Source organism: Vigna radiata, chromosome 5 (genome assembly GCF_000741045.1).
Source record: "Vigna radiata var. radiata cultivar VC1973A chromosome 5, Vradiata_ver6, whole genome shotgun sequence".
Classification (NCBI taxonomy): Eukaryota; Viridiplantae; Streptophyta; class Magnoliopsida; order Fabales; family Fabaceae; genus Vigna; species Vigna radiata.
In genome coordinates this window covers 25443424-25457125 of record NC_028355.1, presented here as the reverse complement: position 1 = coordinate 25457125, position 13702 = coordinate 25443424, and the positions used below count along the sequence as shown (strand labels likewise).

The 13702-nt window shown below is 34.0% G+C and overlaps 2 protein-coding genes across 2 annotated transcripts; both read right to left on the bottom strand.

The window, feature by feature from the left end:
* Positions 1–480: 480 nt before the first annotated feature.
* On the bottom strand, positions 481–7680 carry LOC106762817 (chaperone protein DnaJ). The gene is made up of 11 exons (XM_014646891.2): positions 7177–7680; positions 6876–6944; positions 5850–5942; positions 5502–5623; positions 3987–4182; positions 3468–3643; positions 2817–2946; positions 2061–2221; positions 1878–1969; positions 1535–1652; positions 481–875 (listed from the first exon to the last, which is right to left on the bottom strand). Exons 1-11 carry the CDS (start codon positions 7447–7449, stop codon positions 830–832), a joined length of 1476 nt encoding a protein of 491 aa, XP_014502377.1. The 5' UTR covers positions 7450–7680; the 3' UTR covers positions 481–829.
* A 1374-nt stretch (positions 7681–9054) lies between these two features.
* Positions 9055–11504, bottom strand: LOC106760799. Its single transcript, XM_014644225.2, has 5 exons — positions 11050–11504; positions 10835–10970; positions 10403–10626; positions 9928–10101; positions 9055–9474 (listed from the first exon to the last, which is right to left on the bottom strand). Exons 1-5 carry the CDS (start codon positions 11209–11211, stop codon positions 9388–9390), a joined length of 783 nt encoding a protein of 260 aa, XP_014499711.1. The 5' UTR covers positions 11212–11504; the 3' UTR covers positions 9055–9387.
* Between the last annotated feature and the right edge of the window lie 2198 nt (positions 11505–13702).

The window sequence follows — 13702 nt, the reverse complement described above, 5'->3', positions numbered from 1 at the left end:
TGGACTAGTAAGAAGAATAATAAAAGTGAAAAGAAATAGAACCTAACAAAAAAAGTAGCTAAAAAGTTTATATTTTTTCATAATTATGTCTAAAATTTCATTTAAAAAAACGCATTAAGTAATGTAGAGGAGACAAAAATATTAGATTTAGGTTTTGAATTTTTAACCTGAAATAATAGTCAATTAATCTAGACTATAAATTTGACAAATATTATCCACTTCATATTTAAATTTGACGATAATCAGTTTTTTGGGCCCTTAAGTTCATTAAATGGTGCATTCTAAGAACCTAACTGATAATTACCCAATTCAGAGTTCAAATTGATGGCTACTTAATAATTTAATACTCAATTTCAATAATCAAATATTGATTTTCTCATTTTAGAAGTATGAATCTAGAAACTAATTTAATGTCTTAGTTTATTCAATGTGTTAATAGAAAATATAAAACTATGCGAAGAGTGGAACTAAACACAAGGATTCACTTACTAAAAACTATTTTTTAGGTAATTCACTCGAATTGAGGTTAGACTTCCTTTCAGATGTACACTAGCTTTCTTAGTGCAACCTGCTCATAGAGTACAATTCGACTATCCTTGAACAAGTTATTCTGTATAAATCGTCTTGTTCCAAAATTTACAAGAAAAAAAAAAACAAATAAAAGAATAAGCATCACTACTTGTTTGATTTTGCCACGTAGCTAAATTCAGTTAAAGCATTTGAAGAAAATGTTGTCTCCATTAGTTTCCTTTCCTTCCAGTAACTACTGAAATCATAAGCACTGCAAACCTATCTCGAAGATTCAGCTCCATTCAACAACCCCATGGGACTAGAGATTATCTTTCAGCCACTTGAAAGCTCCATTTGCCACAGATCTGCAGGATTCATGGACAGTAAGTTTCGGACATTGCACTCAACTCAGAAACACGTGAATGAAACAATTACCAAATACCAATGACCGAAGAAACTTTCAATCTAACAGTAGGACCAGTACAGACAATTTTTTTTTTTTGGAAATTTAGAATCCTATAGAATTACAAAAAACGGCACATCTAAAACAATCTATCAATCTGCACCGATAAGCCAGTCCAGTTCAGCATTTCTTTTTTCGTCAAAACATTTTTGAGGACTCAAACAATAGTAAAAAGCATCAACGATCAAACATAGAATCAAAAATCTCCATTCCGATGCATCAACTCAATGAGAAAGACACTCATGTACTGAGAATCATTTCTTACATGGTCAAATAGCACTGGAGTACGGAAATAAATTGATATAGATTAAAGGGCTCATGAACTTATAAATGACAGAACTACAAGTCCTTTCAAGAGCCCGTGGTATATTAAGGAGATTCTTCAACTACGTCTCACTAAAACTGAAATGCTTTATTTGATTTTTTTTTATGAAAAGAGGAATGTTTATCGGCATAATTTAGGTATTACAATCAGAATTCGTGTTTTCAGACTGGTGAAAATCCAAGGCTCTCTATACACATTTATGGAAAAATTAAAATAAAATATGAGAAAATTATTACCCAGCAAAGTCCTTCAATTTATTCCATACATCGTTTTCGTCTTCTGATTTCTCACTTTTTTCTTCTGATGTTATTGTTGGACTTTCATCCTTTTGAAGTGTAGGAGTTTCCGTAACACCTGATACAGAAGGTAAAAATATGGTTCACGGCTCAAATATAGTGTGTACTCATTGCATTGTAGGATTTCTCTATTGCAACATGAAAACGTGTTGCAAAGACCTGACCGAATGTGTCAGGTTATATAAAAGATTAAAGCTGTCAAATGACCAAATGCTCCTATAGATTGTAGAATAGGGAGGGTGGAAAACTAACAGATATGTCAATAATAAAAAAAACCACCTACTTGATGAAGAGTGGGTCTTAGGCCGAGATTTTAAACGTTTGCTTGCGTCACCTAGAGAACCAAGTTCTTCAAGCAACTCACGTTCCTTTGTACTAAAGATGCAGTGCAGAGACAATTGATATCAAACCTCTGATATAGATTCATCAAATTAGTATAAAAGAACAATACATGAAGACTCATTACCTAATACGTTTTGGTATGGTAACCTTAACAGTGAATAAGTGATCACCACGTATTGATGGTTTATTTAATTTTGGTACACCTTTTCTTGCAAGGACGAGGACATCTCCGGGTTGGGTACCAGCGGGTATTTGTAGTTCCGAAATGCCTTCAACTGTTTTTACCTGTTTAGGTATACCAAATTCAATCCATCGAAGGTGAGTGCACAAATTATTAACAGCTCACACCAGCAATGATATACCAAAATACAAAAAAGCTACGCTAAAAATAATAAAATATCTAGCATATGTTAAACCTTGTAACTTAATATTCAATGATAAAAAGTAATAAATATCAAAATATAAAAACAGGAAACACTGTAGATTCAGTCAATCAAAATCTTATTAGCTGAACATTTTTGCAAAAATATCATTTGGTAACATCAGTTCTGAATCTTTATGAGACGCACAAGGCAACAAAATTACTTTAAGGTCATGCCACAGTTTCCACCCAAAGGAAGATATGTGAGTATTACAAGAGCAGATATAGCATTATTATGGGGAAAAAAGTACTTTAAGGTCAAGGCCTGAACAGAATACCAGAGATCAGAAAAACTATGCCAGGTGTCAAGTTTTACATGCAGTAACATGTATAACAATAACAATGAAAATTACTAGAGTAATGTTATTTCCACTAAAACTAAGAGGACTAAAAGTGTCCAGCCGATGTGAAATGACCAAAGTCGAACTCAAAGCAAGAGTACCAACTAAATTAACTTACCTTCACAACAGCCCCCAGTATTGCATCTAGATAACTGATTGATATTGTTGAGGAGAGATTAATGTCATCCCTTTGAATTCCAGGTATCTCTTGCACGTCAAGATAGACATAAAGATCTCCAGGAGGGCCCCTGCTATGACAATATATAGCAACTTCCAGATCATGTTTTGAACAATAAAATAGTTCAAATTCACATAGAAGTAAACCACCTCCATTTAAAGAAGCATTAGGATAGTTTATGACCAATATGTTGCTCTATTTATATACATTTCTCATTAGGTATTTACATATGGAGTAGGTTGTAATGCAGCATTCTTCACATCCCCACCCTTAAGAGTCATTTATTATAGATCTGTGCTCAAGTTTTGGATGGGGGAATTTTCCATCCCTGGACAGCTACACTTGTGAGGATGTCTTTCCTTCGCTTATTTATGGTTTTTTAGATTAAGCAGGACATACTAATGCTCCTTTTTGAAGATCCATCCTTCCTTCGTCAGAGAGCAAGACAAACTTACTCACTGATGGAATCGTGTATTCCATGTCATTTACAATAAAAGCAAAACACACAAATTCTCAATATAATTATTATGCAGTAGTTGGTCAAATACTTTCACAATACAAATGTCAGACATTAATATAAAAACAACATACCCTCTTGGTCCAGCATCACCCTCCCCAGAAACTCTTAAAATACTGCCTGAGCTAACACCGGGAGGAACTTTAACTTTAATATTTTTCTTAATCCGTATTCGTCCTTCACCATTGCATTTACGACAATATTCAGATATGACTTCTCCATCCCCTCCACAGCTTGGACAAACTGAAACCTAGAATTGAGAAAGATATTAGGATGGAATAGTACTCTCATAGTACTCTCAGGCAGACGAAAAGTACAAGGTTTTTACCTTGTGCAAGAAAACTGTGTACAAAATGAACATAAACGTATAAGTGCTGATGAAGTAATATAACCAATTGCAAAATAAATCAATAATTCCCACAAGTAAAGCATGTGGGTGTCCGAAATTCATGAAAAGAAATGGAAAATTACAAAGGGACATGCAGAATGTCTGCCCCCAATGGAGAAACTTATTTGGAAGACACAACAGTACAGTATACAAAATTGAAGGGAAAAAAATATATACAGATCCATGAGGAAAGAACTAAAATTACCTGTGAGAACATCCCAAAAGGTGTTTGTTCAGTCCTCATCACCTGACCCCTCCCACCACAAGTTGAACATACTCTCATCTTGGAGCCTATTTTTGCTCCAGTACCAGTGCAGACTTCACATGTTTCCAAATGAGAAAGATCAAATTCTTTCTCTGTTCCAAAAATTGCCTCAGAAAACTCCAAGGAAAAATCATACCTGTTGACATTTGAATCACAAATCATTCCAAATCACAGTTTGGAAGATGCAACATTTCCATATGCAAAACTATCAAGTCACATGTTCTTAATGCAGAATTGATGTGATAGGATACAATATAGATATTAAATTATAGAATTTCAAATCACCAAATAACAATTGGAGAAAATAATTGTCTTTTTTTTTAATTTTCCATGTATTAATATTATAAGTTTTAGGAGTAAGGACAATTAAAACAACTAGTTAGTTAATTTGGGGATTAGGAAGTTAAATTACAGAATGTGAGGGAAAGGATGCATTATCTTGCGAAGTTGCAGAATGATATTTTCTCTCTCAAAGGAGAAAATCGATGTCTATGAACAGAAAATCATTGGAGAGAGATCTCTTCTGTTCAATCTCAATCTATCAACAAAAAACTTTGTTTTCTTTTCCCCAATTCTGTTATTGGTTTGTGTCATATGTAGAAGTGTTTTGAAAGTCAACTAATTGTCTCACAAAGAATCGTTTCCCCTAATCAATACTCGTACCCCAACCAAAGCATTATATATTTTCCCTCTTTGTGGATTTGTTCCTTTTGTACCTTTAATCCTTAAGGAGGACCATTACAAAGTAAGAAAAGAAAAAGAGAGAATATACTGTATTAGAACTATTGGTATGGCACCTACAGATGAAAAGATGACAAAATCGTTTACGTTGGTTTGGAATCACAGAGACACTAATAAGGAAAGAAGGTTGAATTATTTTTAACACCATGAAATGGGTACAGTGCACTGGAGATTAAAAAGGAACATGAAGGAAACCTTCGCTATTGTTGTTGCCATGTTTTTATTTTCCTTTACCAAGTCTAGACTATCCTGGTGGAATTAGCTATATATAATCAAGTAATGTCCATTGAGCTGAACAAAAACTAAATATTCAAAAAATCAATTAGAATAAGAACCCAAACTTCTCTTAACAAGTTGCAAAAACTAAGGATAATCTCACCGGGTAGTATTAACTGTATATAAATAAAGTTAATAAGGTAGTGAAATTTAAGCTTAATTTAGCCTTACAAAACCAATTTGATAAAGTGTTGTTTACTCGATAGTGGGTGGCATGACAGCCCAGATCCCCACTGAGATCGACTTTAAATGATTTTGAAACTATATTAAGGTAGTTGAATTTAAACTTAAATCAACCTTACAAAACCAGCTCCATAGAGTGAAGTTTGCTTTGCTCTTACTTATACAGTACCAATATTTACTTTAACTAGCTAAATATAGTAATCATTCACCAGACTAAAATGGTAAATAAAGAATAACCAACAGCCCACAACTCACCGAATGTCTTCACCCTTAGTAACGGTACTACGACGACGAGTTCCAAATCCAGTTGGATCCATGCCACCAAAACCACCCATACTTGGCCCAAAAAATGTCTCAAATAAATCAAAAGGATTTGTCTGCAAGAAATAAATTGTTAAATATAAATCTACATTAGAGAAGTACCAAAAGTAAGGTGCAACTTTAGTTGTCATGCATTTCAGTTTTTTCCCCAAATCACAAGACAAGTTATGCGCAATGGAGCTATCAGTATATTAACCAAAAATTCTGCTGAGCAGCGAATTATTTTATGGTGATTCATCCTTTCATATATGTAGTGCTCCCAAATTCATATAAAAAAAATACCGTATAGGCACTTGAGCCTCCTCCAACTGCACTCTTAACTCCTGCCTCGCCATATTGATCATATAAAGCCCTCTTTTTATCATCTGATAGCACCTGACAATTTATGATTCATAATTCAAAAACTGATATCACAAATATAATTCAAAATTACTGTGCACTCAGTGGTATACGGGTATAAGACTGGTTGATGCATTGTTCCAGAATAATCTAGAAGTTTTAAACATTTCCAAGGAAAGAGCAACAAGTAAAAACTATCACAAAACTTTTGATATTGATTCCTTTAAGTCACCGAACACAAAAAGGTAAATAAATAAGAGTATGGGCTTGAACTACACAGTATACACCTATTACTTGGTGGTAATCACTTTTTTCTTATCTATGCTTTGAAATGTTGTATGTTGTGATTTGATCTGTCATCCTCTAAAAAGCATTCAAATATTTTTAGAATAATAGCCCCTTTTTCATAGAGAAAATGTAGGCGGAATTCTTTATGTACTTTTCGCACTGTTTTCCAATTAGAAATGGAAACTTCTTTAATAATTTGTATAATGAATATTTGCATTAAAGGTACGCAAAGGTTACCGAAGTTAAACTCCAAATTTAAATGGAGAATTGCATCTAGGTTTGTCCCTGGCTGTCAATAGATTCGATCACGCAATGCATGAAAACAGATGAAAATATTTCAAAAGTAAACATTCATTCCGATATGAAAACCTTTGAATTAAAATGAAAAAAACGTCTATCTAACCAGAGGCAGCTAATTCCCTACTGATTACATACAAAAAACAAATTATTAAAGTTAAGTATAGACCAAAACAGTTGGGCCTCCAATGTAAAATTTACAGAAAACTAAAAGATAAAGAAAACGGCAGACGCGTTAGGACCCTAAACAAGACATCCATTCATTTGCTAGAGCAAAATATCAGTGCACTGCTTTCAAAAGTGATACTAAACATGCATACGGGTCCAGTAAAGAAGAGTAGCATAGCATAACACGATAGTCAGCAGTGTAGTTTCCATGCAAACCTCATACGCAGCACTAATCTCTTTGAACTTTTCAGTCGCACCGGGCTCCTTATTTACATCAGGATGATACTGAAGAGAAAACGATGAACACAAAATCAGGCTAATTACGAATATCTGGATACACCATCAGGTGCATTGCATAGTTCAAATTCCAACAAGTAGCCACGAAATCGCAACGATTCCCATCGGATAACTGAATAACAACTCGAATTCCTGGCAATTTCTAATTCGCTACCGGAAGCTCATAATCAACTTCGGATTCGAAATGGATTTTGAAAGAGAAGTGGAATTGGATACATACCTGACGAGCTAACTTTCGATAAGCAGCTTTGATTTCCTTTCCTGTGGCGGATTTGGAGATTCCGAGAGTGGAATAGTAGTCGGAGGAAGCGGCGAAAACAGTATGGAAGCGGCGGCGCGTGGGAGCGAGGTTGGGATTGGAAACCGAGGAGAAGGAAGTTGAAAAAGAAGGAGAATGAATGGAAATGAAGCTGTTGTGAGAGCGGAGATGGACGGTGCCGCAGAAGCAGGGACACGTGGAGGGAGGAAGCAGAGAAAGGGTTGCAACGGCCATTGAAAGAATGCAAAAATGGATGGAATGAATGAGAGAATACTGATAACTAAGAAGATGAGAACGAGTGCGGGGAAATTGTGTGTGTGTTTGTGTTCATGATTTTACTTTACCCACTCTGCGTCTACGCGCGTGTGTGGGTGGGAAATAGGCTAAGTGTGTCAAGCACAAAGGTCAGCTTTTATGGCGTTGCCATTGCTACGAACCAGAAAAAGGAGAGACTTCGTGGGACCCGCAAGATAAGTTGTGTGGTCTGATCATAACCTCAATATTACAAAATGTTTTTAACATGGGATCATAAAATAGGAAAGAGTTCTTTTACACTTGTTTTACAAGGTTGTTAAAAAAAGTTAAATTTTATATTTCTAAAAAAAAATAGTAAAGGTAAAGTATGCGTAAAAATTTATCAGATATTAAAACAATAATATCTTTATAAAATATAATTATTTTTTTGCTTTCTAACATTTATAGACGAGAATAAAGGAGTTCTAATTATATATGATTTTATATTTAGGTAGATTCACTATTTTTTTACCCAACCGCTGTAGAAGTCTTTGTTTCAACTTATATATTATATGAGAGGAAGTGAAATAATGAATCTCAAAACACAGGTTTTGATTGAAATTGAATTCATTCATTTAAAGAGAAAAAAGATACAATCATAGAAAGTTAATTGGACTAAGGAGGAGACTTTCATCATTTATAAGAGATTACAAAAAACCTATATATAAGTTGATATAAACTATGAACTTGAAGAAAGTCTCCCAAAGAACACATTTATATAGATACTCGATGAAAATAACATTCTTTTTATTATAAATGGATTCATAAAATTCAATCTCTTCTTAATTAGTCTTGTTTGTTATTATATCTTCCTTGCAAAGGACTAGAAGAAGAAAAAAATTATAACAAACCTAATAGATGACTAGTTTTAAAATATAAATATGAAATTAATAAAGTTGTTGATTCATTGACTACATAAAATATGTTGATTGAAAATTTGTCATGTGTGATTTAATATTTCAGTAAGTAAAATCAGATAGCTATATACGAGAGGGATTTTATGTATGGAAAATTTGTCCATCTCAAAGCCTTTTTCAATAGTTATCAAGTTTGGATTACAATTTCATTCATGCCGAGCATATAAGAGTTTGAATCAATTTGTCTCTCAAAATAGTACTTACTACAAAGAGCTCATCGACATATTTTATTCAAAACTTAAAATGTTTTATCTGTGTGAAGTTTACAAAATGATCTATAGTCAACCCTCTAGATTGGTATTATGACCAATCCTAATTATCAAAGTCAAAAATTTTATTTTTCAAACATCTCATACAAGATTAACCACAATCAATAGATGACTTAGAATTTATGATTAGATAAAAACAATGTAATATAATGTTACTACATCGTCTTCTTTTGTATTTTCTTAATCTGGATCACAGCATTTCTATATGAAAAAAAACTCTAAGTTACACGTCTACAACTGACTTTCCCAGAAAAAAAAAAATGTACAAAGCACAAACACAATCGTTTAACCCATCAAAACTTGGAACAAGTATATCATCTCTACATAGAAATCAATATTATCATGTATGGAATGACGACTGCAATAGTAATAATCGAAAATAGTAAACTCAATTTAAAACATAATTGGCAGTAAACTGTTGTGGTGGTACATCAAGTGATCTTAGCATTCTTAGTAATTACAGTACACTCAAATCTCAATGCTAAAGTAGTGATAAATAATTGAATTAACTGACGAATACTCTCATCTATAGTGTCAAATTCTATCCAAATCAACCCCGAACTGTGGGAATAGTTACCATTCCTTGACCTACAGGAGCAACACAACTGCAACAAGCATTTTTCTCTGGGATAATTAATTAACCAAATGCAGCTATTTTACTGCCTCAATTAATATTCTACATACAGATCGCTCTAGAAGGCATCAGGAGGGAAACGCCCAGGAAAAGAGTTGTACTGTTGTGCCTGATTCAAATGCATCCGCAAAGCATAGTTATTCACCTGTCAAAAAAACCATAGGACACAGCATTCGTCAGCAAGCACCAAAAAGTTTTAACTGAACAAAAATGGGTCATGATTATTAATCTAAGAATTACATCCACCATTATAACTACTAATCCCTCTTTCTATGAGTTGAAGAAATAGTATCTCCTCATATCTTAACAGTCTGAAACAATGGACAGGTTGAAGCATAGGATAAGACAAAGAAGGAGGAAGTTGGGAGATGAATAAAAGGAAAATTCTCACTTAAAAGATCTGTGGTTGATTGGAGATAGTGGAATTACTACCAAGTCTAAATCCCACAAGGAGATACACAGTAGCATATCCATAATCATCAATCAAGTCATTCCTATTTCTAAAGCAAAATGCTAACAGCATTTTCTCCTTTCCTCTTCAATTTCAAACTTCAAATCCCAATGTACGACGTTGAAATCAACCGGGACAAAACTGTACCTCAAGAGTTCTGATCTGCTCCTGATATTGAGACACCAACTGCTTCAACTGCTGCAACTCTTGGGTTTTACTATCGTAATCGGAAAGACGTTCAAGCTGGATTCTAAAAGCACTTTTAAAACAATTTTTCTCCTTAGTCAGGGCTTCAATTTGCTCCTTCAGCATCAAATTTTCCTGAGAGTGAAAACCATTCATGAGTGACAACAACCAAAACAATCACATCAGTTATTAACATAACCAAACTGATACTTCAACATGTAGCTATCCATGAGAAAATTAGTTACCTACATGCAAGATGTCAACGCATCATACACGCGAAATTTAATGCATACAAGCCTAAAATGCAGGTGCATCAGGCTAACTCACTAGCATTTACAACAGACTATTCTAATCTACAACAACAGCCTTCCAAATTCCCATGACCGAATTCTTAAACAATTACAGTTAACGCAAGCAATTGAAGAACGAGACATACCCTTTGAAGGGCAGTTGTTGCCCCAGAACTGGCGTGTGCACTAATAGATTTCTCTAAAACCTCTAGCAATCTAGCAGCTCGAGCTCTGGCATCATCAACGCTGGTAGCACATGTCATCTCTCTGACAAACAAGTCAATCCACTCAGCTCCATCAGCAGGAAAGTTGTCTGCAGCCGGCTGACCCCCAGAAGCAGATGCAGCATCTCCATTCTCTTCCAAAGCTCCTGCAAGTTTTTCAAAATCAAACCAACCAGATCCTTTAATTAAGTCATACAATTTTATCAAATAAATTAAAGCCGATAACGAGACACAACGAATATCCAATTGAAATTCAAAAGCCACGGGTACGAATAATAGTAATCCAACTATAAATTAAAATCGATAATCTTTAATCTTTTGGTGAGGATTAAAATAACGGTAACCTAATCATACCTGTGTGGACGACATCAGGGTGGGGTTGAGGAGCAGCTTGAGAATTATCATCGGTAGATCCCAGACGGAGGCCGTGGAGGCTCTTGATGGCAGCATCTAGGTCATTACCACATTCTTGGAGGGCTTTCTCGAGGATCTGTGAGAATATCAGAAAATAAAATTAGATATGAATTTGAATTTAATTACGAAAGAAAGCATCAAAGAAAAAAGAAAACCTGATCATCCATATGAGGGAATAGAGGGCGAAGGTGATCGATGAGGGAAGGGAGAGAGAGGCGAATTGGGGAAGATGAACAGCGGAGCCTCTTGGATACTGGCGGAGAAGGTGGAAGCTCTTCGAACAAAGATCTCTTGCTTCCGCACACCGCAGCAGACATCGTTCAATTACAACAATTGTGCCCGCTTTTCTTCTTCTTATTATTCTATCTTTCTCTTCCCCCAAATAATAATATCAATTCAATTCAATTCCACACAAGATAGGGTTCGGTTAAGGTTGAACGGAGAAGAAGGGAACAACAATGCAAACGAACGAACCTAGAAATGAGGGTTTATATGAATTAGTGTGGTATATGATATTCGTCTCTTGGATAGGTCAAGTTCCCAACAAACAAGTTATTTTACGGCCTGTTCCGTCCTATTCCAAATCCAAAGCCAGGGTTACCTATCGATGCCAATGCCATCTATCTCCCTTCTTTTATCTCCTAATCTCATCCTCCTAATTTTTTTTTATATGTAACTTAATCAAACCTAATCACTCACTAATCATAAGTATAAACTTAATATAGTGTTGTGTTTAAAAAGTCTTAAGAATACAATAATAGTAGAATTATGATTAAAATATCTGATAATTATGGTGCAATTTTTTTTACTTAAAAACTAAAAAGCTCAAATGTTAATGTGTAAATATGACTTGGTTCACCTTGACAAAATGATAATTACTCCCAGCAATATTTAATTAATATTGGAGATCATGATAATAATATTAAATATTTAAAGTTATCATTTACAATTTTACATTCTAAACTACTCACAATTTTAATCATATTTTTTAATATACAGTCTAAAGTACCTGCAATCTTAAAAAGATTATTAAATTATCCACATTTTAATGGCAGTTGCTTATAAGTATATATGTTTTCTATCTCAAACTTGTTTTACACTTTTAAAATCATTTAATTATAAATAACAAATAATGATCTACACCAAAACTTATCGAAAACATTATGTTTTAAAAGGCATTTAAAAAAAAATCGAGCCGTCTAATAGATGCAGTCAGTCTAGTAGACTAAAATTAATACTGCAATAAATTATTATATCTCAAATCATATTTTTTTAAATAAATATTTTTAAAATAAAATGATTAATTATTACTTATTAATATATATCGAGAATATCTCATTATATCTAATACATTTTAAATAATTACTAAATCTTTTATCTTTTATTTAAAACATCTATTTAACATTATATATTTATCTATCCGTTTTTCTCTATCTTATAATGGGTTACTTAAAATAAGTAGATAACAATTTTCAAATTATGAACATACTACGATGATAGAAAATATGATTAACAAATAACAACATATAACATCAGTAAACAACAACGTCTTATTCACCGTCAATACAATGAATGAGTGTTTTTATCGTCAATGCAAATCAGCAACGGTCTTTCGATTCTCAGTTCCATCACTCGCTTAGACCAATAATTTATCCTTTTTTTTAAACCTATACTAACTACACCACTTTCATGGCCCAATCACTAACAACTTAGCATTCCTCAAAGCATCATCGTCATCCAGATCATCATTGCTTTTACCTTCATCGTGAATATCCACATTAGGAACTCCACCACGAGCATCACCACATCACGATCTCCGTCATGAAAGAATTAGTCACACTCTTATATCCTATCCCATCCACTTGTAGCATTTCTCACAGGCCACCTGTAACCTCTTTACAGGCTCGTACTAGTTGTCTTGCTTCCACAACTAAAGGACATGTTTTTCTACTTTACAAGGACTTACAAGTAAAAACATTGGCACATCGCGCATTGGGTACTATACTCAGCAACGAGTCGAAAACGAGACAAAATATCATTCCCCCCATACAAAGAAGGTGCAACAATTAAACACCACTATCTTTTCGCATGCAATGCCAAAGAGAGTCCTTATCCTGTATCACACAACAAATAGTCTTAAGATTTACCATGTACAACAAGCAAACCCGTCATTCACCTCTCATGCTCATTAGTCAGCCACATAACTTGGGTACATCATAGCCATTTTATCATGCTCCACCGTCAACTAAGAGCCATCCATCACCCAACTAAGTCAACCAGCTTAGTTTTCTCTCGAAACATTTCATTTTGTACTCTAAAACACACTATCACCCTCGCCCATGTTTCATCCTAGTTGATAAAAAAAAACACTACGATAATCGATTATCATTGACAGTAATAAATTATTCCAACAGGACAACTATATACCAGAACCATGGATAATCGATTATCACTTGAGACAATCGATTAGTCCTTTTGAGAACTCGTTTACACATAAGAAGCACCCCTTTACCACTAATCCATGAGAATTCAACTCCTTGAGAATTTTTGACACCTAATTTAACTACTTAAGCATATGAAAAATGATCTTAAACACTTTTAATACACAACAATTAGAGGAATTAGTCACTTTAATAATCGAATAAGTAAAAATGACTTTAATACAGAGAAACCACACTCTATACAGCCTATCTCAAAGAAATGTATACTTTACAAGCATTCGAACACTACAAAAGTTACATAACACTAATTAACCACAAAAGACACACTTTGTAGTAATTCGAAAATTACTCGAGAATAGTTATATAA

Bases quoted from the DNA above. Each gene is read 5' to 3' on its own strand.
- LOC106762817 (XM_014646891.2), bottom strand. From the start codon at position 7,449: ATGGCCGTTGCAACCCTTTCTCTGCTTCCTCCCTCCACGTGTCCCTGC. The intron at 1,970-2,060 runs GTAATGAGTCTT...CTGCATCTTTAG, and splicing joins ACCATACCAAAACGTATTAG to TACAAAGGAACGTGAGTTGC. The intron at 1,653-1,877 runs GTAGGTGGTTTT...CTTCTGTATCAG, and splicing joins TAAGACCCACTCTTCATCAA to GTGTTACGGAAACTCCTACA.
- LOC106760799 (XM_014644225.2), bottom strand. From the start codon at position 11,211: ATGTCTGCTGCGGTGTGCGGAAGCAAGAGATCTTTGTTCGAAGAGCTT. The intron at 10,971-11,049 runs GTTTTCTTTTTT...ATATTCTCACAG, and splicing joins TCCCTCATATGGATGATCAG to ATCCTCGAGAAAGCCCTCCA. The intron at 10,102-10,402 runs GTATGTCTCGTT...TTTCACTCTCAG, and splicing joins CAACAACTGCCCTTCAAAGG to GAAAATTTGATGCTGAAGGA.